Here is a 27250-nt window from a genome sequence, read left to right on the forward strand (position 1 = left end):
ATTGCAAATATTGATGGGGGACTAATAATAGGGTCAATGACCAGACGGAACGGGACTAGTTCAAGTGTGACAACCTCCTTGCATCCTTATCGCAGAAAAACACAAGGTGATGTGGGAGATTTGCAAATGTTTGCTTGGTTCTGATGAATCTAAAGCCATCTTATCAGTTTGACCCAAAATTTAATTTGAAATGGTGCCCCCCCCCCACACACACACTTTCCCCTGCCACTTCTTTCCACCTCAGGGTGCCTACCAATTTCAGGTTTCACAGCAGGAATTTATTAGATATTAACAATGCATACAGCGGCTAGCCTCTATGTTCACTCAGCTTTTGCAAAGGTAGGGTGTTTGCAATAATACTTCACTTTAAAATGACTTTGAACTTTGATGCATTTAGTGAAACTGCATTTCCAATAAGATCCTGAGGTCACGATTTATGCGAATGTTTTACGTCAGTCTTACTTTGGCCAAAAATGTCTCCAGCCTCTTATCTCTCCCTTCTCTCAGCATGTCGGCTCGTGTGTCTGTGAGGATTCATCATGCATCCTTAGGAGTCGATCAAGGGGAAAACACCTCCCTCTTTCTCCTGCAGCTCCTCTTGCCCTCATCTAACATTAATGGCTGTTGGTTTTTTAATGAGGAAGTGGGTGTCCCTATGCACCGTGTCCATGGAGGGCTTGCAGTGTATGGGGTTTCGGGGGGAAGGGGAAGGGAGAAGAGACAAACTGGTGCAAAACACAACCCCTGGCTGTGAAGCTCAAACGTCAGCCTAGCAGGGTGGGGCAGAGGGTGGGGGGGTAGGCACTCTCAGTAAATATTGCCATGCCCTTCTTCAGTCTTCAAAGAGAAAAACAAGCCAACCGAAACATTCTGCCTTTTCACTCCACTCGCTGCAGTGCGAAAAAAGCTGTACTCCTCATGGTTATAGACAAGCTCGTGTGCAGCTGCTGTGTTGTGTGAAATGTAAAACATTTCGCAAGAAGCACAGAACTGGACACTGGACGTTTTCTTTGTTGCTGCGAAGAGAAAGCTGTGTGGTCAAACTATTAGCAACAGAATTCGCTGTTTGGAAAATACTTTAGATTTGTATTAATGAAACCAGAAAAAATAACCAAATTGTAAAAAAAACGTTTTTTCTAATGTTACTTTCTTTTAATTAACTCTGTCACTTAACGTGTAGGTAGTCTTAAGACTATAGGACAAAACTCTGAATAAAATAAACACAGCTATGAGAAATTCTCAACATGGTAAAACCACAACAAATACATTTTAATAGATATTGGTCACAAGTGTGCATGTTTTAACATTATAGTTAGTTACAAGTGAAAGGAGTTACTCCTATAACTAAAATATTAATCACGCAATAATTTTTTATTGTACTGCTGAGGCCTAAATGAGAATCAAACGCTGAATTTTGCAACGAAAAATTCAAACGTTGATAGAGTTATTGATTGGTGAAGTTTGAATGCATTCAGCTGTGCTAGAAAGCAGTTTGGAGAACACAACGAGGGAAAGAACGGATAAGAAAGACAATTTTACATAAAAGCTTTAAAGCAGAAATGTGTTATCAGTAACAGTTAACCTAGCTCATCCATATAAAATCCTTCCCAATCCTCCAATCTGAGAAATCTTTGCCCACTGTCCGAGCCTGTGAGGCTCTATCCACTCTTGAGTACTTCACACGGACTAAATTATTACAAAAGTAGATAAAACCGCTTCTCCTCTTAAACCATATCACCAAAAAGCTCCATCTTAATTATTTACAGACTCATAACAGTTCAGAAAATTGTTTTGAAAATAATATGGCAAATGGTATGTGATTTTGAGCAAAAATCAATAACAAATATGTCCTAATTTCTGAAAAAAAAATTGTAATTGTTTATTAATTACAATGGACCCTTACTACAGAGTACCTGCACTGACTCCTATTGTCATATGATGGTATTGAAAAGCTTAAGCACTTTCTCGTAAGTGCTGAACTTGCCTGGGCTTGTTTGAACCATTGCTATCAGTCTGTTATTGATTAATCTTCAGTCTCACTTGCTTAGTTTTTTGCTCAAACCTCAAAAGTAAGTCTTTAAGATGGGATCTAATTTACTTCTGGACACAGTTTTAAAACATCAGTTAACCTTTTAACATTGGAACTTTGGCACCTCCAATTGCAGTTCCTTTGTTTTATTGTTATCTTACATAAGGAGGTGGTGCTTGGGAGGCGCCATGATAAATGTGACAGGATACTACTGCAAATAGCTTCCTGTGACATCAATTCGGTAAGGCACTGCTGTACAGGAAAAACTTCCGGCTGTACAAAAAAAATATTGAAACATATAAAACAACCTCAATTCCATATGTTTAAAAGTATGAATCTAAAAAAAGGTAACCCATGGTTCAAACTGATTTTTCTCTTTTACTCTAAATAATGACAATTAGTGTAAAAACAGAATTAAACAAACTAACCACAACATTTTTTTTGTGAAAATGCTGTTTGGAAGAGATATGGGTTTGTTTTGGCTGTTTGTTCTGTCTATTAGTGGCTTGTCATGAACTCACACAAAAGACACTTGTTTGATGCATCTCTGTAGAGCTCTCGGCAATGCCCTGATACTGCACTCTGCGAGCTTCAAGAGTGGAACACACACAAGCATATTGGCAGTGAGAGTCTAAAATGACATGCAACAAAGACTCAGAGATACTGGCAGCCAATTAAATAAAGGAAATGGCCTTCATCATTGTATGATTAATGGCCTACACCATTAGTGCATAATGTTAGCCCCTCTCCCAATTGCTACCTGTGTGAGCGTGCAGAGCATCTGTGTGTGTGTGTGGAGGAGAAAGGTTTGCGAATGGGAGGGGGTACCAGAGTCCCAAGGGTGTAGTAGCTGGAAGTATTCATCGCTCTCTCCTCCCTCTGAGTGATAATTCTGGTGTTATTCAGGCAGGAGTGGGATGGGCAGTGCTGGGCTAGTGATGAAGCACCATGGCCTTTAGAAATTCATTTCCACCCACCATTCATCTCATTCCCATTCAGAACTGGTCTACAACCCACACTCACACCCATACACATGGTGGGAGTCATTACCAAGTCACGATCCAAACTCCAAGAACAGTTTCTATCCAACACTGAAGGAAAGCTTCACAAATCCAGAACAATGCATGTAGAAGAACTTAGAACCCATTGCTTCAATTACAGGTGAAAGAATTACTGCTGAAAAAAATAGCAATTCATGGTTTTTTTTTAGACTGGTGTTTAAATAGAAGAATCTGACGTTTTTTCTGCCCAAATGAAAACCAATCTGTTTTTGCTGCTGTACATCACATGCACGCATGCCACCGAGACAGAGAGACAGACGGACTGGGATGAAAAAGGGGCTATGATTGATCCACCACTTCAACGGTTCTTCAAAATGGGCAAAATAGAGAATGTGCATCATTTTTATAACTGATGGCCACATTAACACAGTCGTTCTGACCTAGGTTAGTGTATGGACATTGTTGATCGAAACATTAGTAGAGATCCTGAACATGACTTGATATCAAATGAAGGGCAAATTCACTTCCCAACATTAAGCATTCTTGGATGAACAGTTACTGAAGAACAGCAGGCCCAACAACAAATGTCCTCTCTGTGGTCCCTTGACTGCCCTTCACTGACCATGTCACACCCCCAAGACAAACATACACCCCTAAAACATCTGTTCAGCAGGAAAACGTTACAACCCCCATGCGATGTACCTTCGATCACTTAGCAGCCACACCCCCACACTATCCCTCCACTTAGTAGTCCATCCACATCAAAATGCCCCACACAGAAATTTGCACACACGGACAGACTGCGCACTGAGAACGCCTGGCCCCACCTGGCAACAGTCCCTGCCTGTCCGTCTGTGTGTTCAGCCCTTTAGCCAGCACATCAGGATATTGTTCCCCTTGGAAAAGGAGGAGGCCGGTCCTGCCAAAGCACCACAGAATTTCCATAGTGCCTCTACTGGCAGAAAAGATGATGGGTGCCAAACTGCTGGCATTTGCCAACTGATGAGTCCTAAACTGACAATAACTAGGCCCACAACCACCATTCAAGCAAAGCCTGGGAGACATTGTTAATGCATGTGTGTTAATAGGTGGAGCTACACACTAATTGCAGACTGGAACAGGATCATGTTTAATATTAGAATCTATTACGCTCCGGCTGTTGCAAGTGGAGGCAAATGAATTAAGTCGACACGTTATTTACCCGTGCACAGGACAAACAGAAAATGACAGAAGCTAGAAGGTTGACAGTCAACATGGCAGATGTTACACACATCTGTCGGCTCCCATTTCTGCAGCGCTCAGTGACTCCTTTATATGAGCTTTGCCCATAATTAGTTGACTTTCTTTCTCTTCTTTGCCAAATCTTGCTGCAGTGGGCAAGACAAACACAACTCCTCCATGGAGACCAAGCCTGATGGCTTTCTTGCACGTCAAGCCAGAAAGAAGCTTTTAACGGAGGCATTTAAGCAAGGTCAGCAGCATGGGACACGTGCAGAAAGGCTCTAGAGAATGGCAGTGTAGAAAATCTACTGTCACATTAGGTACATGTAAAGAAACCATAAGGCAAGGCTTTGTATAACCAAAAAAAAATGTAATTGAAAAAAAAAAATCAGGTTCAAGGGTGATTTAAAAAGAAGTAATGATTCATTGCTTTCTCCCCCTTGGCTCCTTTCTCCAAGTCTCTAATGAACATGTTGCTGACCACATTAATTTCTTATTGTTTAATTGATTTCCAAACAGCTCCCATCCATCTTCAGGCCATTCAATATCTAAGTCTTTTAATCTTTGTCTGCCCTTCATCATATTTCTGCAGCACAGGCCATTAGACAAGGGGAAAGCACTCAAACAGTGCTACTAGCCTCTTTAATTCATTCGCACATGTACTTAGACTTATATACAGTACACAGCATCAGTGAAAAAGTTTGATATACAAAAGAAATGTCTATATTTCCCTCTCACCATTTATTGATCCACCATGTTTCCAGCAGATATGGATCTAAACTAGAACAGCTGATGCTGGAGAGACGGAGACTCCTGCAAGCAGAGCTGGGGCACCAGGGAATGCCCCCAACATCTGTTTTATATTAATGATTCCTTGCACAGCTTACCAGATACTGTAATATTTACAAGAGGGATGAGAACCCAAAGTACTTGGGATGTGTTCAGGATGTGTAGCCGTGTAGTATTAAACTAAAAGTTATCAGTACAACAATTAACACTCTCCAAGATGAAACTTTAAATTCAAACAGTAGGTGATGAGAATCATGGCAGTTAGTAGAAAATGCAAGGTATTTGTGGAACAATGAATGACTGCAAATTGGTTATAAAATATAGTGGAATGAAAATATAGCTGTGAGAGAATCAGATGATGCTTACTTTGCTGTCCAATTAAAATAAGTATGTTTTTACTGGTTGGCTGTGTAACAACAAAGCAGTGCTGATCCAAAATCATGGTGCTGTTGCTTACTTTAATGTGAAGCAAAAATAAATAAATAAAAGCACCATCCTCTTTAGATGCAAGAGCGATTGTGAAAGCCCCGTCATGTATCAGCACCCTCGGACGCGCCCATTCCAGGGGCAACCGCTGCACCGTGTCCCGTCCCTGACGTGCTAACATAATGAATGGCCTAGCTAATGAAGGCTTACTAATTGATTATGGAGAAAACAGAGTATTACTCACCCCATGAAGGCAGCACCAAGGGGGTGCTGAGACACTTTGTCAATGCTCTGTTTTCCCAGTCTGCCCAACCCAGGGGCTCTTTCTATCGAGCTTCTCACCAGCTTAGAGACTAAGATGGGGATGCAGTAAATTACTTGTATAATATTTCATTATCCTCTTACATGTTTTATGACACTGTCTATTGTCATTTTAACTCAGGCATCCATTTACATGAATTTAGCAAATGTACGTGTTGAACATTTTCCTGCAGGCATACACTGAGCCCAACCAGGTGTGTCCGCCAGTGATGAGACTGAAAAGGGATTTCAAGGCTTTACACACTGAGCTGTTGTTTAACGAAGCAAGCAGAAGCTGCTAAGGTGGGAGGTGTTATGTAGAGGGCCATTGTCTTTGATTAACTAATTAGTAGACATTATCAAGACTAAACCGTAGTCATTATGAGTGGGCTTTGGAGATGTGGTCCTCATTTCCCTACAGACCTCCAACCACTGTCTCTCAGGCTCTGCCCAGTCTGCCACAGTCCAGGTCACTTATTAAATCTATAACAACTAATTTTGCTTTTTAAATGGCGCTCTAATTGACTTTCGTGTGATGAAAGCAATGTGGCTGATCCTCCTTGTATCATCTGAATCGCTGATTGAATGAATTTGTGATGCATCACTGTGTTTCTGGAGCTTGGAAGCTCATTGAGGAAGATTACAAACCGGACTGCTGATGTTCCTTTGTGTTTTATGGCCATACTCATTAACATACATTAACCACTTTTCCTATATTGATGGACAAGCTCCTTCTTTTACTCCTTCTATTGCACTGTTCAAAAAAAATTGAGTGGAGCTTACAAATGTCTTCTGCTAAACTACACATAAAAAAATTACACTAATCAGAATGGGAGTATGTATTTGTAACTTCACATAAACAGGCGTTCGAAAATAAAAAGGGAAGAGAAGCACAACACCAAGCACAGCCCATGTTTATGGATTTTCTAAAGAAAGGCTTAAACACCATACTTCAGTGGCTTTCCATCGTCTGCTGTGCTCCAGCAAGTGGTGTCCTCACAGGCAGGGTCCAAACCATAATCAAGAAATGATCATAATTCGCTCTAATCATAAGTGAAGAAAGGTAAAATGACTGAAATTAAATTCTGGATTATTGCCTTTGACAACAGGGACATTTCAGTAACTGCTATTTTCTGTGAGTGTTTTTAATACATGTTTACTGTGTGCTTGCAATTAAAACAGTAAGTTAAGGGGAGTGCCACATGTTTACTGGGAAGCAGTGTACATATGCATGCATGCACACATTCTGGTATGGATTTATGATGCTGGTGTGTAATGAGAGGGGAAAAGGATCAGCAATGCCGGTGCTCAGTCTACCACATGGCCATGCTCCCAATGCAGAGAATTAAAAAGCTCTGTCTGCAGAGACAGTGCCATGCTGGGAGTAGAATGGAGGAAAAATAAAGGTCTGTTCAGAAAAGGTCTGCTCTGGTATAATTGAGTCCTTTGGGTAGTGGCTCCACTGATCAGAGACTTGTTACAGAAATCCAGTTTCATGCTTTCCAAACAATAAGATTTCAGAGAAGGGATTTGTAGTCCTTAGGGATCCTTTCCTAACCTTTCTCTGATGACTTTCCTGCTTCTCTCTTGGAAGTCTGGCCTTGTTTTCTCATATTTTAAATCTGATTATTTCAACAGTGCTGACACACTTGGGTGAACAGTTTAGCCAGCGAGTGTCATTGGCATATAAAACATTGTACTAATGGTGTGTGTGTTTTTTTAGTGAAGTCTGTTGTTGCAAAGAAAAAATATAAAAGTAGACTGTGAGACTAGGCTCTTTTGACTATTTTAGAAGAACCAGAAGAAGGTCAAAGAATCAAGAGTTGGAGTTTGGCAAATCTGACTAAGAAATGGCAACTAACTATGTAAAGTAGCAATTATTTAAAATATTAAATATAATCATGCATTAAATTTAAACTGCAAGGGTTGGACAACAAATTGGGGGGAATGTGGCTTATAGCAATGCCATCCAGTGACCTAACGCAAAAAGCGAGGTAAAATAATTATACACCGTATTTTCCGCACTACGAGTCGCCCGGCGTATTAGTTGCAACAGCCAAAAATATGTATAATACAGAAGAAAAAAAATCCTGTATAAGTCGCACTGGAGTATACTTTGCACTTTTGGGAGAGATTTATTTAACAAAATACGGGAACAAGAATGGGTATTTCATCTAGAAATACAAATTAAACTAACAGAATACATAACGATAATTTACTGAATAACTGTCTGTTACGATAGTGAAGTGTGCAGATCTGCACACTTCACTATCGTAACACAGAGAGGCTGATTTAGCTTCATGAAACGTAGGAGGAACTAAATAAGGGTCTTGTATAAAAGGGCAACATGTCAACAATTATTCAGATAACCATGCCGCAAAAGACATGCTAACAAGTCAACTAAATTCTTTATATCACTTCAAATCACTAAATCCATTGAATTCTTCATCGTCTGTGCTGCTTCTGAGCCCAGGGTAAGACTGAGCGGCGCTTCTTCTTCTGCACTGATGTCAGGAGCAAATTCTGGTACACACGCCTAAAGTGCCCTCTGGTGGTTGCTGCTATGGAATTAAAAAAAAAAAAAATCACATATAAGTCACACCCTTGGTCAAACTATGCAAAAAAAAAAAATAAGAAAAAAGATTTAATCAATAAAAAAATAATAAAAAAATGTTGTATATATTTATAAACACTCACACAAGACAAAGGGCTTGGCTTTTTAAAAGAAGTGTCAAAGCTCTTCACCAGTAGGCATGTGCCTGTGTTGCTTTCTTGCCTCCTGCAGTTGCATTAAGTTCTAAAGGCTTTCCATAAACCTCCTGTGGAGCAGAAAAGGCCAGGACAAACACGGGCAGTGTGCTGGTTTTAATAGGCACTAGGCCCACTCAAGTGTGGCAGTTCATAAATTAGAGACAAGAGCAAAGAAAATAAGATGGTAGACTGAGCAAATACAGCCAGCAAAGCAGACAGAGAACTGCCTGCTTACTGGGTCAGAAAGCTCTGGAAAACATGACACAAGGACAGAGAAAAAATACATGATGATAATTAAATAAATAAATAAAAAGACTTTTTAAAATGGACACTTGATGCAGCTTTGTAAAAAAGAAGATAACATAAATGAAAAAAAATTCTAAAATCCATTCCAACCATGGTTTGTGTTCTAAAGAGGATATGCAAGGGGAGGAGGGAAGAATGGTACAGGTGTTGGTTCTCATCCACCTGATGCTTTCTCGCGCCACTACCTTTTGTAGCTCAAAGTCATGGGCAGAAGAGAAAAGCAGACACAAAGAACAGACAGGACTCTCTGCAGGACCCTCATTGTGCCATTGCCGTTTGCAAGCAGCGGAACAAAGCTGTCAGCTGCCTGGACACCTTGTTAGACCGCTCCCCGCAGCTCCCGCATGGCACAGGGTTGACTGCAGCCCCCCTGCTGCGGCCAGCTCATCGTTATGGTGGAGTTTCAACCACCGAGAAATACACACACAAAATGTGGGACTGTTAAGCATAAACGAGGAGAAATACAGTGAAATACAACATCTGTTATACACAAGGTTGAGGTCCTTTTTTTGGGCAAATCTTTTCATAAATATTTGCTGAGACGATAAAGTTCATCCTCTCAAATTAAGTCCAAAAAACACTTATAAAAACTCATATTCTCAAGGCTTGACAGATGTCAGTGATGTCACAACTGAATGACAAGCAATTACACACTGTGCATAATGCATTAGCACTATCTTACCATGCAAATAACCGAGCTATAAAGATGAGCTGAAAAGGCAAAGGTACAAAAATAATTAAGATGAGTAGGATGTATTGGAGATCATACATAATCTCTTTTCATTGAGTGGATTATTTCCTTTGTAGTGTACAGTTAACAAAAGCTGCTGGATTTACCCTATGATTAAACAATAAAAGATGAAGAGAGGAGAGGAGCTACATGCAAGCTTCAATGCTCACGTCAGAAGAAAAATTCTGCCAGTCTGCTTTTTCTTTTACCCCAAATATTCCAGAAGCTTTACAAAGTAGTTGTAATATTACTTTAAGTAATCTGGAATTTTAAGTAGGGTTAGTGCTTAGCTTTCTTAAACTGATCTATATAAATACAAGCATGAATTAGTTCCAGCCTCTATGTGGAATTCATGACATCTTAAGTCACTCTGAACACAAAAATAAAGAAGGCCAACACACACACACATGCTCATGCATGCACAAATAATATTTTGCTTTAGTAAAAACTTACACCCAACTTCTTTACCAAACGTGTGTCATACATAATGGAGATACAATAAGTTGCCAAAACATTCATAGTTTGTCAGTGTTAACAAATTTCCAACAGTTTATGTTCAAGTGCAAAGAAAATAAAAATAAAAAGCCCCATACATTTTATTATTTCATAAACACACACATTAATCTTGACCTACTCTAATCCTGATCATGCATTGGCTTCGGAGCTTCTACAAGGGCTTATTTACTAGAAGATAGCAATCGAACATGCTTGGTGTTGTCACCTATGATGTATCAGTCTGTGCAGATGTCTTTACATCTGACTGGGCTCAGATATAACTGTCCTTCTACTGATCGCTATCCATCTACAACGACAGCAATTGCACCATACATTAATTAGACCACCCATACTGTGTTTTAATCTTTTTCAGCCCCAAAGGATGCTTCAAAATTGCAATGAAAAAAGGTCAAACCATCCAATTAGAAGCTCATCAGAGATGCACACTCCAAAGTCATTCTCTGAACCTTTGTTGCACATCGTAAATATCTTACTGTCCAAAAAGAAGACCTTGTCTGACAAGATTCAAAATGGTTAACTGCATCTCTGGAAAATTGAAATCTGGGATGCATCTGTGTTGGGATGTCAGAGACGAATTGTTGTTAGGGCAGATTTGAGGTGTAATGGAACGTGAATGTGCTGAAAAGGTATAATCCCCATAGATAGAGCACATTATCTAGTTATCATGTTATCATCAGTCCATGTATTGACCCTATGATGACCCCAAGGTTCAGATCAATCCAGTTTCCAATCAGGATTAGATGAAGCTGCCATTGGTAGCTCATCATTCCTATGGCCAGTTTCACACAAAAACCTGTTTCTTGAAAAGTCAAAACACTTTTAGTCCACAGTTTTATAAAGTTAAAGAACAATGTTTTTCTTTTGCATCAGAAAACTATTAACAACAAACATAAGAAAAAGATAGAAAAAAGAAGGAAACAAAAGAGGGTGGGTCAGTGAGCTTTGAGCCTCTAATAGGGTAGGCTAAGCCAATTAGGGACAAGTGACAGCTCAGCTACATGGTCGTGACACAACTAGACCACAAAATCTCTTTGAGCTCCACCACCCCTTAAAACAAGCCTGAGTTGGACCCCAACAACCTCTTCATATGTGGCGCATAAAAGTGGAAATAACCCTTTTTAGCCAACACCCACTTTCAGACATAGACCACAGCCAAAGAAGAATTGGAGAGAATGCCACACAAAAGATTCTCCCCCCTTTTTCTCGTGCTTCTCTCTTGCTTCCTCTGTTGGCCAGAAGGAAGTGGTTTGCCAAGCAGATCCCTCTGCCTGCCTCCGTCATGGTCGGCCAACTCTCTTGACATCTGATGCTGTTGGGTGCTGCTGTGACGAACTGGAATTTACACTGACCTCTGCCCTGGCTCTTCAAAACTTGTGAACTCGACACAAGCAAAAGCAAAAAAACCACGGTGGGGGGTAAGAGAAAGGAGGAGTTCGAAGTGGAATAGGGGGTTGGTTCAAATGACCACCAGCAGCTGTTGTTCCTGTGTTGTCTTCTATTGTCAGCTAATAATGGTGCAGTCATCCTAACGTACTTTGGGGGAGGGGGGCGGGGGGTGTATGCCACCAGGTTGTGGGTTGCCGAGGCTTCCGGAGGTGCAGGTCTTTTGATTAATGAGAGAGGGCGTTATGCCTCCAGCAGCGGAGCAGCACGTGCTATGCTGGTGATGACAACCAAAAGTCTTGACACAGTGTGTAGTATTGGACCTTTAAAGAGAATGTCACAACACGTCAACCGTACCAGTAACAGTGATAATAAATAGGAAAAATGTACTTCTACAGCAAAATACATTTCTGTGCAAACATAGAATTGAATTTTATTTTGAAACACAAATAGCCATTTTCCACATGCCTGATGTTAATAAAGGAACCACATCCCTTGAGATATTCTCTCCTTTATGCTCTACTGAGCACCAAGTGTATGATCTGTGGATGGCTTTTTTGGGGGAGAAGAAGCAAGAAGTGAGGAGTGATGACTGAGGGACGTGATGGGGGTTGAGAGACAATCAGCAGGAGGTTGGGGCTGGACAGCCTTCCACACGTCTAACGGCTGCCACTCAAAAAAAAAGAAAAAAAAAAAGAAAGTTAATGATGTCACACTTATGGGCCAACCATCCGCCTGCTGTGTGTGTGAGAATAAACCTCAGCCAGAGATGGAAGTGCTGTTGTGAGGTAGTGTGGAGAGATGGTATGGGGATGAAATTTTCAAAACTGCTTTCCTGAGATGAACATTCTCTTGTTTTCTTTTATAAGCTCTATTTCACCTTTTTATATATTCATTCATTTTTAAATGAAAAAATATTAGAAAATCTGGGAAAAAGGGAGACTTTCTGAGTTGATGGGTGTTGGAAACCAAAAGTGACAGAGAAAATATAACAGTTGCTACTCAGGATTAGGTGTTTAAAAACCTTTATCAAGACTTTTTTTTCTCATATAAAAAGGTTATAGAGTAAGTAAGAAGATTAAGCTCTAGGCTCTTTCACTCCAAAATAAGTTTACAAAATGTTGACAACAGAGTAATGAATAAACTGACAGATGCTCATATCCCTTCCAATGTAATCGAATTGTGTTTCTTCTTCCTCTGACACAGAAATAACCCTGCCTTCCCCAGCTATGCCTCCCTTCATACATCTTCCAATAAGACTAACATAACTGTATTAGCAGTCTATGCTTGCGATACTCTCAAGACTGCCAAATGGACCTGCATGCTGTTCTGTTTTCAAGCCACGGGGTCAGATGATGGTCAATCAATGGGAGGTCACTTCCAGAGCTGGCAAAAGGTCAGTCTATCAGGAGTCGAAAGTACAACTGGCCTACTAGAAAAGAAACTAAATCATCTCCCTTAAGCTCAAAGATTCTTATACGAGCTGGATCCAACAATTCACCACTGATGAATAAGTTAAGGCATTCAGGGATCAATGAGCATCTCCCCAACACGAAACAAACCTCATTTTTCTGCACAGCAAAAATAAAAGAACATTTATGTGAAAGTCTAAATTGTCAAATGCATTTATGTAAAACATGGGTTCTACAAAACTCTACTGTAAATTATCTTATGCTAAACTGGCTCATCTTGGTAAATGAAGCTGTTCTTTCAGCTCTATTACAATGAAGAGTCTGGGGGTCTATTTTTCTCTTACAGTGCCATTAGGCCACCAATGGGTAAACGTCGACTGTGCCAGCTGGAAAAGAGACTGGGAGCTTGGAGCCTGCTGCAGTTTATGGATGCAGGCATGTGTGTCTGTGACTGTGTGAGTTTAAAACATCCAAGCACTGTCTTTACATTTGTGTGTGTGCGTGTGTTAGAAGGGAATCTGTGCATGAAACAGGAGAACATTAATGGTTTTTAAAGATTAGCAAAGTCATATGAGAGCACTTGTCAGTTAGTCACACACCCCTCGGTGATCACTTAGTGTCATTAGATTTCATTTCCTGTGGAATAAGAAGATCTTAGTGGATACAAGACAAATCCCTTCAATTAGAACTGTGCTTAAGATGATCCACCGCCTTTATTTCTGCCTCGCTGGGTGGTGTATATGTTTGCAAATGGCATTAACAAGTCAGAGAAAATACATCAAGAAGATGTATTGAAAAGAAACAATACTACTTGTAACATAGAAGGTAACTTTGCTGTGACAGCAGAGACGATGACACACACACCCATGACCATACAGCAATCCAAACACAAAGACTAAAGCAGAGATAAACAAAGACAGCCCGGGTATTTTTTGTTAATAGCTTTGCCCTGTACAGTGTAAAGCACGAGGACAAAACAGCAAGAGGCACAGAGATAAGATTCTGCTTAGCATTTGAATAGAGAGTTCACATTTCTGTTCGACTGGCCTTTAGCCATAGAACTGCTTAAGTGGTCTGGGCAAGTCTGTCTGGTCTTCACTATGCCAACCAATGTGAAAGCTCATATCTGGCAGTGTGCAGTGTCTGTCAATGTCTTGTTCTGTCTGTCTGCCTGGTTAATAATCAGCCTGGCTTGCTAATCATGCTCCCAGCTGTAAAAGCAGGTGGTCACACACCACAGTTTAATTCTGCACGTTACGTCATCTTATTGGCTGTGGACACAACACAAACAGAAGTTGGAGATGTCACCTTTAAAAAGTATTGATATGTATCTGAAAGCTGAAGAACTTACCTCATATTGTTAAAATAACACTAGGTCAAACATATAATAACCAATAATTGAAACTGAGTGGCCCTGCAGTGGAGTGGCGAACTGACCAGGCTGTATCCTGCCTTAACCCAACAGTGGTTGGGATAGGCCCCGGCATCCATGTGATCCGAAAAGGGATTGAGAGATTTAGAAAATGAATGGATGAAACTGAATGGATCAACGTTTAATGCACTTTCATGTGATCAAATGCCTTAGAAAACAATTTCTAGTGTTTATCAGGTGAAAATAGCTTTTGTGGCAGTTTTTAATGTCAGAAATCATACTTTTAACAACAAAATATTTGATTTAAGTCACAAGCTGTGTAAAAATGGATTTTGAAACAAAATAAAATTGGTTTAAGATTAGCAATGTATCATAAATCAAATCTAAATCAAATTGAGTTAGTAGCTAGGTTGTGATACCTACATAGATAAAAATTGTTTTGAACAGCATCAAAGGTTCATGTTTTACTTTGACAAAGTCTCCTAATGACAATAAAACATTTTAACTAGTAGAGGCAAAAATTCCTAACATATGAAAAGGGGAACCCCTTATTTTTAAAGCCTACAAAAGCATCTGTCCATCCATCCATTTTTTAACCCACTACATCCCTTTTGGGGTCACATGGTTGCCCTGTCCCAGCTTTTGTTGGGCAAAGCCGAGGTACCCTGGACAGGTCGCCTAAGTTAGCAGAAGAATTTCTGGACGTAGCATGGCAGAGGGAAGCCATAAAGTGGAATGAAATCACAGCTGTGTTAAGAACTCCACCTTTACATTTTTAAAGGTACCTCACCTCACTGACTAAAAAACTTTGAGTATCACTTTCAAACAGCAGGAAAGGAAATGAGGGGGGTTGTGGAAAAAGGGAAGGAGAAAAAAAGGGCAGATGAGAGAGGGAAGAGGGAGAGACAGCGGTATGATTAGGTTTCATCTCTGGCCTGCAGCTGTTGAGGGCTCTGCTCCCTGTTAGGTGTCTCTTACAGCAAACGTAATCCAAGCCAAACACAATATCTGTCTGTGCCAAAGACGGATCAACAATCATACCAACACATTTGGTCCCAAAGTTACCCTGATGTAACTTAGAGGATTACAAAAATGTTTGGTGTCAACTATGGTCAGTGTCTGCGTACAAAGATAAACAAAATAAAATATTTTAAATATAATTACACAATTATTCAATGGATATAACCAAGCCATTGTGCTTGCAAAGTAATTGAACAACCATAAAATCGACACTCAGCTACCTCGTCAGTTTGAAGTTTGTGTTCTCTTTCATTTGTCCTCCCCTCCCCCAATTTCCTTCCTGTTGTCACAGTTGAATCCAAAATCTAATGGGACTGAAAGGCAGCGTCTTCCACGTTAGCGAAAGGAGGAATGTTTGCACCAGAGCAACAGCCAGAAAAGAGGTTTTCTCTAAGCTATTTTTGAGTCTTGTATAAATCTGTGTGCAGAACAGTCTTCATTGCCAGAGATCCATCGGTGTGCAGTCTGACAGTTGGAGCCCAAAATAAAAACTGGCTTGAATCATGGGCTTGGCTTAGGCCTGACCTGTCCAAAAGATAGAGCCGAGGCAGCGCTCTGCAACGTGCAAAGTTGTGGAAAGGCATGGACACATATGACAGATTGTGTGCTTTAAGGGTGTGTGATGAACATCACCAGCCAAATAACTGGCATTTGGACCTAGAACGTAGGTGTGGGATTCACAGCATTCCACACACCGGACGGTGAATCAATCCCAACGACATTTGATGCAAACCCACATCAGCTCGTGCCTGAACTTCAGCCCTCCTGGCTGTCACCTCCTCCCCGGCTCCATATGATGGATCACCATCTCTGGCAGTCTCAAAGGGTCACAGAGAGAGAGGGAGGTGGGTGGGAGAGGTCACTCACAACAGGGACGCATTCATTGGAAGGGAGCGCTAGGTTAAGGAATTATGGTATGACAGAGATCTGGATTGGATAGGAAAGGGCAAAAGGTCTTTGAGGGGTCAAAGGAGCTATTCCCAGCCACATTCAATGCAGCACACCCCAGTTTACAGCCATCTACAGGCATTTAACACAGGGTCACGCTTTTGATTAATATTATTATCACTCACTTATCCCTTCGTCCTCTTGTCAACCAGTAAGGTGGTATCACACATAATTATCTAAATCCTAGAGGACAGTGGACTTGTGCAACAATTTAAGCTAGAATGAAGTGTGTTATCAACAAACACAGGCTGTTGAAAGATGAAATAAACTGGTAAAGTGCATAGGAGGATATATCTGATAATCATCATAATGAATCAATTATTGAATAACAGAAAACACCACAAGTCTTGAATAAATTTAAGCCATACATGTAAATCAATATCAAAACAGAAATCAAAGTGCAATCCAGCCATGAAAGCAAACCCCCCTCTCATTCTATAGATAATCAATAATTAGCCTTCAGACATATTTCAATAATTTAAACAGCTCAGTCTGCATCTACAACTGTCTGACAAGAGGAGATGGAGCGGCAAGGGTGTCTTCTTGTAAAGTGCACATGTATGATAGAGGAGCCTTTGCAGTATTGAAGAATTTACAGAGCCAATAGCGATGCAGATTTATTCTTTCAATTCCAGCAGGCCGAACACCCTTACAGCACGGATGATGAGGCGCACAGATGTGGAGGGAGAAAAATTGAGGCAAAACCCAGGCAGACTGAGGAGACAAAGCAATAGACCTGCATTGTCAGAGCGGAGAGGCCATCAATAAATGTGTCATTATAAAGAGAGGAAAAGGGAGCGTGTGAAGGAGCGGGAGAAGGGTGTATAAAGGAAACACAACAAAACCTGGTGAGACGGGTGCTTCATCTTGCAGGGCACTAATGGACGTGAGAAGTGGCTGGTTCAGCATTCTGTGCTTGACAGCTCACTCTCTGCTGACGGGCCATGGCATCCTTAGCAAAGCACCACATACTTGTTTAATGTGGTTAGAGTACTTAAAAGTGACACAGTGGTATAAGTAGTGAAGAATAAAAGAAAAGAGTACAAAAAGACTGATAAGGAGCTGAGAAACACAGCCAAAGGTCATCTTGAACTTGGATCTTATTAAGTGCTCCATCTATTTTCCACCTCCCTGAACTTCCTCAGCACGTTGTCCATCTTTGTCCTCAGCTTTTGCTCCGTTACTCCATTACTGTTGTCATTACTCAGCAAAATGATACGTATGGTTGTGCAGCATTTCTTGTTCTTGAGCACAGTATTTATTTTGTCTGACAGATGCAACAAAGGCGATCTATGTCCCTTGTTAGAGCTCAGCAGGTTTGAATCCTCTGAGGAAAGCAAAAATGTCGTCTCAGGACATTCGGAGTGTGGGAATTTTTTAAGGTTGCAGTGACCACAGCGAACTCCTATGATGTATCGTTCCATGATTAATGTTTAAAAAAACACATCTCCCCTTCAGAAGGGTCATCCACAGACTTTAGCTTTTGCTTCGCACCAGAGTTTGGTATTGATCTGGACAAAAGCAAAGCTCAAAAAATGCAAAATATGGTCAATAATAGTGCCAATAGAGAAGCAAGATATGCCCACTGATGGATAAACTTTAAAGCTCAAAACTGTGCTGTGAAAACCCAGAAACAAAAGTTTACATGTTTGCTACATTTACACTTTAACTAACCTAACCATTTATACAGACCATTCAAATGGCAATTATTCATGTAAGCAGTAAAGCTTAAGATCTAGAGCCAGTTTAGCTCGTGCTGGTTTGCGGCGCCTTCCGTCCGTGAAACCCGGGTTCGACTCCGGGCTGCTCCCTGTTCCCTTCTCTACATCTGCCGGTTCCAAGCCCGGTTTGAGAAGGTTGCGTCAGGAAGGGCATCCGGCATAAAACATTGCCAAATTCACCATGCGACTCGTTCGCTGTGGCGACCCCTGATGGGAGAAGCCGAAAGTGGAAGGAAGTAAAGCTTAAGATCTGAGGCCTCCGAAAAACTCTGATCATCGTTTGATCTACTGTGAAAAGTATTCCTATAGTGGTCTGTTAATTGATTTAGCAGTTTTTAGCCAAAATTAAATAAAGCTGTGTTGTTTTCTAGAACATTGTTTTTGCGGGGTGGCAGCAGTTCATTAGAAATTTCCCTCTAAATTGTGGGCAGAGCTGTTGGCGTAGAGCAACCCCTCCTTTGAAACCCTGTTTCTGAGAGTATTTCTACAAAATCCATGTAATATCCAGTCAGGACCGGAGAGTGATCTCTTGTATGGGTGGGTTGATGAGCATTCAGAATCAAATGATTAAGTGTTTTTGCATGAGTGTATTATTGGTTTAACTGGAATTAGTTCTACTCAACAATTCTCAGAGCAAATAGAATCTTGATAGATTCTGGTCCACATATCTACAGTGTGCAATGTGTTAGTGTTGGGTTTTTTCTTTGTCATTAAATGTAAGGCAGAATAAAACATACCAAATACTTGAAATGATACAATCAATCTTCTCCTCTTTGAATCACACAGCAGATGGTGAAAAAGAATATTAGTGCAAAATTGTTTCTCCCTCTAAATACTTGATCACCATTTTCTCCAAAAAGCAAAAGTCTCCATGGGGGTGTAACACAGATGTTATTATAAAAACAAGATCACTTTTCTGTAACCATCTTTTCTTTCCTAACTAAGGCATGCATCATGATGCACTGTAATGACTGCATTGTTGCAGCTTCCTTCATTACCCTTCATTATTTCTCAAGGACTTCAGTGCAGATTAATCCTCAGCCCACCGGGGTTTATGCGAGCATGTGGGCAGGTGTTTGTGTACACGTGTCTGGGATTGTGTGATAGTCTGTTGTTCGTGTGCTCATGTCACTCCAATTTCTAATTTCTGAACTGGAATAATGAGTCTATATTAGACTGTGAAAGGCTACACAGTGCAGCTCAGCCTCACTCCCCACCTGGCCAGCTCCTCCTGGCCTCTCCCTTTATTAGCGTTTCCTCATGCTGGACACAACGGGAACAGCTTGGTGCCCTCCTCCTCTCTTTACCACTCACACCTTTCCCGATCCTATTTCCCTGCTAATTATCTTGTTGTACGAGTACCAAATGCTACCTAACGATTCACTTAATTGCAAAAGTGGTGCATTAGATGATATCGGAGGACCTTTTTAAAAGTCATACAATCCCATTTTCCGGCAACATTTACAACAAAACCTAGACATCTGTTTCATTTCAGAGTCATTTGCATTTTTAAAGGTTAAAAACTGAACAAAGCTGCAAGAACATGGAGTTACACCTTAGGATTTTACGTCTTATTCATCTGAACGCTCCTGCCCCTGAAAGACTGTAAACATGTAGCAGCATACAGTATGTCAAGGCCTGCAATACATTTGACATCCAATTAAAACTATACATGTTCCATTTATAGTTCATGATCATATCTGGAGCATGGTGTTTGAGCGCCACTCGTGCACCTGTAAAGATGGGGCTAATTAACATTTTCCTTGGGATCCCAGGTGTGCCTTGTCACACTTACATAAACACAGATATTCTCAGTTCAGCAATTTATTCAGCAGGAGAGGCTGCAGCTAGAGCCTCTGACACAATTTTTACAATGATTTATGAACCTGCTCATTGACCCAGTTCATTCGGAAAAGAGAAAAATGGAGCACACTCACATGTAACACTGACATATTTCTGTTCAACACAGACAGCTTTCAGTCACTTTTTTAGCCAGATATGATCATAGACTTCTCAGATTTGGTATATTGTGTGCAAGTTTTCTCATGAAAAATATTTCAGAATGGTAAATAAAATGCTTTAAATATTCCTAGAAATGCAACACCATTGAGTCAACGCATGCAGGTTCATATTTCTTATGGGGAGGCTCGTGCTGTTCATGTATTTCTTTGATCATTCTTTGATCATTCATGAGCAATATGTGCTCAACATCTACTTAGACACTTTAAGCTGACACAGTTGAAGGATTTAGTCTAGTAAAGACAGTAAAGACTCTTCAATCTGGCCTCTATTAATAATGCAGAGGCAACTCTCTGAGACTCATCCCCTCCCTCTTCGCCTTTACTCCACCATAGTGAAAGTGGTGGGTACTGCCCAGCTTGAGGTCCAGCATGCTGCAGTGCCCCTTCACTCACTGGACACTGAGTTCAATCTGCTTCAGAGCTCCAATTCAATTATCTCACCAGGGTCCTGCTCAACCACTCGTGAACGGAGGATGGGCCAAAGGTGTGTTCGATACCACTGAGCAGGAAAGAGAGGCAGAAGACGAAGAAGGTAGGGTGGGGGCACTAGGAGTTAAAAAAATAGATCATAAACCCAGCTCAACGTGGTTATTTAAATGCTGCTTCTACTGGTGCGATTAGCTTTGGCTTTACAATCAGCGAACGGATGTCAGGACCTGATAAAGCTAATCACTGCAGTAAAGATTATGTGGTGGGATTTACCCCCTCCCACCCTTTCTCCTTTGGCCCCCCTTAAAAATCTGGCTGAAATAGAGTAAGTATAAGCCGACGTAAGCCAGGAGCCAAAACAAGCTATGAGCAAAGTGCATTTGTGGGTGCTCAGGCCAGCCAAGACCTTCGCCACCAAACTGGCTCATCCAGTGTTGCAAAGTCTGGTTGAAACAATAACAGCTGTCTCCACAAAGTCAGTAACATAGGTATGATCAAAATATCTTGGTACTTGGAACTAAGTGCCAAAGATGGGGTCCTGAAAAATATCCCCAACACTGCACATTGGTACAATGTAGTCACGCAAGTCATGTCTTCCCTGCTCTAAGGTCAAGGTAGGGCAGCAGTAAAGCACTGTATCCGATGCTTTGCATCGCACTTGGTGATGTATGGCTTGGGCACAGCTGTTTGGTCTCAGTTACTCATTCCATTAAGCTTTCTAAGCATTGTTCTTGACCTAAACTAAGAGCCAAATGAAGGTTGGAAGTCTGTAGTGATTAATTCTGCAGAAAGCAGGAAACCTCTGGGCATCCACTGACCCCACTGTGGAAAGTTTGGACACACCTAAAAAGCATACTGAATATTTTATTAAGAGTGAGAAGGAAGTCTGTATAACATGTTAAATATATTTAAAAGACAAAAGTGAAGCAATAAAAGTGTGATGGCAAAGTAGCCATGAAGATGGGATATAAGAGAAACCGAAAATGATCATTTTGTTGCCTTTAGCAAGAAATTTGATTAGTTTAAACACCAATCCTGCAGAATGACTTCAGGACTTTCAAACTAAATTTTCCTTGGATTACCTGCCATTAAATCTGCAGCAAGTCATTAAAGTCCCGTGATAATGTATTACCTTCATTTGCAATCTTCTTTTCTTCATCTCAGGTTTAAAGAACCTGGCTAAGAAAGATAGTATAATCAAATATTTTTACCCAAATTATTCCCCTTTAACAAAATTTCAATGAAGTACAAAAAAAAAAGAAAAAGATTAGCAAAGGTTTGTCTTAAACCACCTAGAGGGATAATTTTACAGCAGCGGGGAGCTGGTCTTTTCAAGTATGTTTTCAGTTTTTTTTTCCATTTCTTTTTTTAAATCTACTTTGTTCCCATTTTGTGTCAATATAGTTGGTCTTAAAATGTCAGAGCAGTTTAACATGTAAAGTCCTGTGAGCTTTAGCCATAGAAATTACAAATGCCAGTTGAATGAATTATTAAAAGAAAATGATTGAATTGAAGAGGAGCCTCCTCAACACTGTGGAATCAGCTGCACCCAAGGTATCACCTCACACAATCAGTTACTAAATCTGGTATTTGTTGGATGGGTACATTGGGTAGAGGATCACACATAAATCTTGGAAGCTTCAATGTTTAATATATGTAAAACTTCCAAAACTAAACATTTAGATTTAAGTTCACCCAGATAGTTCATCTTTAGTTTTTTAAATGTATAGCCTAATGATGCACATTTTTTTCATGAACAACATTTATGCTTACAAACCTGGTGAGCTTTATTTATGTATTTTTTTTTCTGAATCTGTACCTTTCAAGAGGTTTAACCCTAATCTGCATCTCTGGTATTACCCATCACTTTCTCACCGTCATATCCTCTCCTCTGCTGGCCCCCTGACCCCTCACCTTTAAGCCATCGGAGAGGGAAATGCCTCAATTTAACCCCCCGTGCTACCATCCCTTTCTACATGACAGAGAAGGCGAGAGCAGTGAAAGGGAAGACAGAGAAATTGTGCGTAAAGAGGAAAATAAAATAGTCTGGAAAATTCATCAATTTTTCATACATTTTCATTTAGGCAGGGAGAACCCTTTGACAGCAATCAATAGATCAAGTTGCTGTCACACAGTTAGCACCTGGAGGTTGCTGGAAGGCCTTCTAGACTACAGAGCACTGGAACCGAGGCAGAAAACAAACCCACCCCCACATACATACACACACCATTTTCCATTTGCCAAGTATCACAACCTATTGCAATCACTTCACAAATACATTTACAGTGCAGTCGCTTGGAAAGAAAATATGTCTGTTCTACTCAAGAAAATATCAGATGGTAAGTTGAAAATGGAGCATAACTCAGCATTTGATAAATTGCCACTAAGATCTGGCAGTTGCCCCATGCAAAAGTCTGTTACTTTTTTGATGAGATCTTGAAAATTGCTCCATGATGTATCAATCATTAAACCTAACCACACAACCTGTGCTTATTTGGAAAAGACAGCTTTTTACTGCAGAAAGAAAGAAAAAAAACATCTAAACAACAAAATGCCACAGAGACTTTCCCCTTCACACTGAGCAGCATGGAGTGTCTGGGAGCCACAGTTCGAAGCCCATCCTAAGCCCGCTGTGGGGGGAGTAGTAGGATCATCTTCAAAGGTAATTTGATCTCCAGCTCAGGTTCTGCCTGTCACCGTCCACCAACTCACTCCAGACAGCTTGAGCTAAATGTCCATCAGGAGCCATGTCTGTCATTCTACCCCCACTCACCTGTGGGGGACCTGTGTCTGCCAGGCCATCATGTCCTTCTCATGGACTGACAGCAGCTTTGTGTCCAACTTAAAGGTCTGCAGACAACTTCAAACCACTTGCCCCTGAGCAAAGCCTGTATAAAATCCACCATGGATGAAACCCAATTCTCTTTAAATCATTACCCTACCCAACAGGTCAATTGCTGAACCCCAGGACATTATTAGTATTGGCAAACAGACTGCACTGAAAGCAAGATTAGGTGAACTATAAAAACAGTGTAATTACAGCTGTCTCAAAGACGATTTGTTGTTTTGTTTTCTATAATTTCCTTGAGTACATTGAGTGCAATTTTCCATTATTATTAAAAAAAAGATTGAATTGTCTTGAGCTGAGAGCAAAATAATTATTTTTCCCATCTGCAGCAAGATTGACCATTTCTCTATTCAGCTAGTAACCTAAAAGTAAAATCACTTCTGTACTCCAGCAAAGAGAAGGGAGAAAACTGAGTCTTAGCTTACATGCTACTTCTAGAGATGCGTTGCGGCTGACAGCTTCTCCCAGGTAGTTCCGGGCCACGCAGACATACGATCCCTCATCCGGTTTGCTCCGTCGTCCGTGAACAATGCGAAGGAAGAATAGCGAGCCAGTAGGAAGCAGCATACGGTGTGAACGTGGGTCATCTTTGTCCGTTTCTACCCGCTCCCCATCCTTGTACCACTCCACTGTTGGGGGCGGCCGCCCCTCTGCTTTGCAGTTGAGTGTGGCGGGTTCCCCTTTGGATACAATCAAGTCTGAGGGATGCTCCACTATCCTGGGTGGGGAATCCTCTTGGCGTAGACGGGATCCTGAAAGAGGGAAAAGGATAATGAAGGAGGCAATACATAATAAACTGACAATGGCTTTAGTTTGATTAATTTTATTAAGCACGCTTTCTCAATACCCCTTTATGAGTGAATGATCTATTGAGTCTGGGAAAATTTTGCTCCAGTGAATGATCTGTGAAACCTGGCTTAAGAACACTTGTTAAAAACTAAGATGAAAGACTGATATTTAGATAATCAATATGTGCTTTGTCAAACTCAATAGAAACATTCTAGTGAAATAAAGAGAAAAACTGTGCTATAGCTAAATCAAATAAAACACTCAAAAGGAAGGAAGGAAACATAATGGAGCACTGTGCTAGCAAAACATGTCTACATTTTACCATCAGACTTGAAGTTAGAAAAAAATGTTAAAAAGGACACTCAAATGCAACACTGATGACAGTGTGGGGTATGTTTGATGGCTCCCTATCATGGCTACCTAGTAGGTATGCGTATCAAATTACATACTTTTGGAGTACCAGCCAAATGGTCTGAAAACTATCATCAAAAGAATGATTTTGATTCAATAACCAATTTGGATACCAAAGGGAATCATTTGGTCAATGTGAGTGGGGTAGTGAAAATGGCGTGCTTGCTTCAGGAGATATTCAGTGCCACGAAGCTTCATTCTGTTCCTTATGTGCTTATTTTTTGCATACTGGTCTAAGAGCCCAATATATGAGCCAATGAGCTCAATGATAAGACTCAACCTAAATAAAGTAAAAATAAAAATAAAAAGTTTCTAAAATCATGTGTTATTTAAAAAAGTTATTTCTTATACCATAATCAACATCTTAAATTGTAACATTCAGGAACTCGTACTGAATTCAAGGTATCAGCATCAATATCTCAAGTTTTGTAATGATACCCAGCCCTACTATCTATAACAGGTAAGCACTAAGATGTTTGCGTTTTAACACTTAAACAACTCTGAGGCATAAAACTTCATCGCCAAGACCCTGTTTAATGGGTGCCACAGCACACAAAACGTCAGTTTTTTGTTTTTTTACAAGTGTTTATCTTTCAGTAAGATGCCTGTATCAGCGAATATGAATTATAATGGACACTGTCTAAACAGGAAAAAACTGGCTTTATTACAGTTAACCAAGATGCTGATTAATTCTGGAAAGATAAAAGATCCACCAATCAGAACAGGGAAAACACACCAAATCAAACGTGGATGAAGCTCGTCTGCTGGACTTTTATATATGTAGTTGTAGATTTAGATAAGTTAATTCTTCTCTAAGATTTCTGGTAAATCGCCTGTCCGTCCTGGGGGAGGATCCCTCCTTCATGTGGGCACCCCTGAGGTTTCTTCGTTTTTTCCGGAATCCGGTTTTTTTGGGAGTTTTTCCTTACCGCGAAGGGGGGTCTAAGGGCAGGGATGCCAGTATAGCTTAGTCAGTTTGTTAGTTCATTTTAGTATTTTTCTATTGAACTCTTTGTATTCGTGATCCTTTTGATTTCATGTTTTACTTCGAAGCCCATCGAGACGACTGTTGTTGTGATTTTGGGCTATACAAATAAAATTGAATTGAATTGAATTGAAACGTCTTGTACATGCCTACCCACATGAACAGGTCCTAAAAGGTCATAATTTCACTCAACTCAATTTAGATTGTAATAATGTTCTAAATTTAAGAGGAAGGCATTTTGTCTGTGATAATACTTTGCAGGAACATTTGCAAGAGGCAAGGCCTTGTAAATAAAACTCCCTTGTGTAAAAACTAGACTATTGAACCATTTTTGACTTCTGGCTCGACGGGAGAAGGTATAGCATTTTTACTTATATCAGAACCCTGAAAATCCCCAGCCCCACAAGGTAAAACCCCCACAAAAACTAGTTTATGATTTCACTTTGTTTAATGGGCTGAAGCTTGTAAGATAGAGCATGCAAGAAACACATTAAGCCACACATAACTCAGAAAAAACAAAAACCAGCCATCTGCTCTGATAATAGTGGGAGCTTATGCCTGAGCAGTGAACGGAGATACAGACAGCTAACACTTGAAGAACACAGAAAACTGTTTCATGTGCTCTGGTTTAATGCAGTTTAAAAACTGTGGTTCAGACTGGTGTTAAACACTAATTCCCTGTGGCTGAAACCGTGGACCCCACTTTTTATTAGTGCTTGCAGAGGAGCTCTGTGAGTCTGGTGGCTAAGATAATGCTCCCTGAGTCAGAGTCCTCTGTGTGTCTCTGACCGTGTCTTACTCATGGAGATAAGATGCTGTAGGCCAAATTCATTAACATCACAATGGCAGTGGGAACAATGCAGCAATCAAATAATTTGAACCTGCAGCACATGATCAAATACCCAGAGCAGGGAAGAAGGATATAAGGCCAACCGTTCTTGATTGCTTTTCTTTTTAACTTTATTAAATGGCTCATCAATAACTGGTTCTGCTGGCAGCCAAACACTTACCAGCCAATGTTGTAGTAAGTTTAGTGGTGGACTCTTTGCCTCAAAATGTGATGTTGGAGCTATTTGTGTGGTTGAGCTGATGACTTTGACTTTCTGCAGAGTTGTGCAGTGGGTTAAAAATAAAAGTGCCACACAGGCCTTTGAACTTAAGAGTAACTTTCAAGAAATTCACAAAAAAAAGCAAAAATTCCAGGTCTTAATTCAGCTGGCTTTGCACATGTTCAACCACCACTTTATATTGGACCTCCCAGGGGAAACAAGGACAAGCTCTACCCTGCTTGTTTGTGCTGGTGAGCGTATGGGCAAAAGAGCAAGAGTCAGCAGAAACCCACTTATCAGCTCAAAAGAAGGCCTCTAAATGAGGCGTGTGGGGGTTCTGAGTAAACGTACAAGAAAACTGTCAGGAATCAGGCATCAAACAGTGCCATAATGACCATTGAACTGGGAGAAGGCCACTTCCTAATTTGGGCTAATTCCCTCTATTTCCTTGTCATTGATTAGGGATCAGCCATGTGTCTTGTGCTAACCAGGGCCACAGACAGAGGTCTGTTGAAGCTGACACCATCTTCACTGGGTTCATGATCTAATCTTGCTAGTATAATGTGGAAAACTGAAGGTTCACTCCTGGAATAAACATCTAGGGTATGCAGCAAGCACTAACAGACACAATCACTTGCTCTGACTATTATGCAGTTTTTTTTTTCCTGTTTGACCTCTTTTGTTTTTTTTAATTTATTTTAATAAAATTTGACTTATAAAATGAAGCAGTAATTAAAACAGTGACATTGATATATGGATGGGAAGATAAAGAACAGACATGGAGTCACCTATC

The 27250-nt window shown here is 40.5% G+C and overlaps 1 protein-coding gene across 18 annotated transcripts in view; it reads right to left on the bottom strand.

The window, feature by feature from the left end:
• robo2 (roundabout, axon guidance receptor, homolog 2 (Drosophila)) overlaps positions 1-27250 on the bottom strand; it is a 281917-nt gene that overhangs the window by 128238 nt on the left and 126429 nt on the right. For all 18 annotated transcript variants that reach the window (XM_078929649.1, XM_078929644.1, XM_078929638.1 and 15 more), the window contains exon 2: positions 23649-23975. In XM_078929649.1, coding sequence (XP_078785775.1) covers positions 23649-23975 — 327 coding nt within the window. The remainder of the gene's footprint in view (positions 1-23648; positions 23976-27250) is intronic.

Source organism: Oryzias latipes, chromosome 13, assembly GCF_053564925.1.
Source record: "Oryzias latipes strain Hd-rR chromosome 13, Olatipes_Hd-rR_3.1".
Classification (NCBI taxonomy): Eukaryota; Metazoa; Chordata; class Actinopteri; order Beloniformes; family Adrianichthyidae; genus Oryzias; species Oryzias latipes.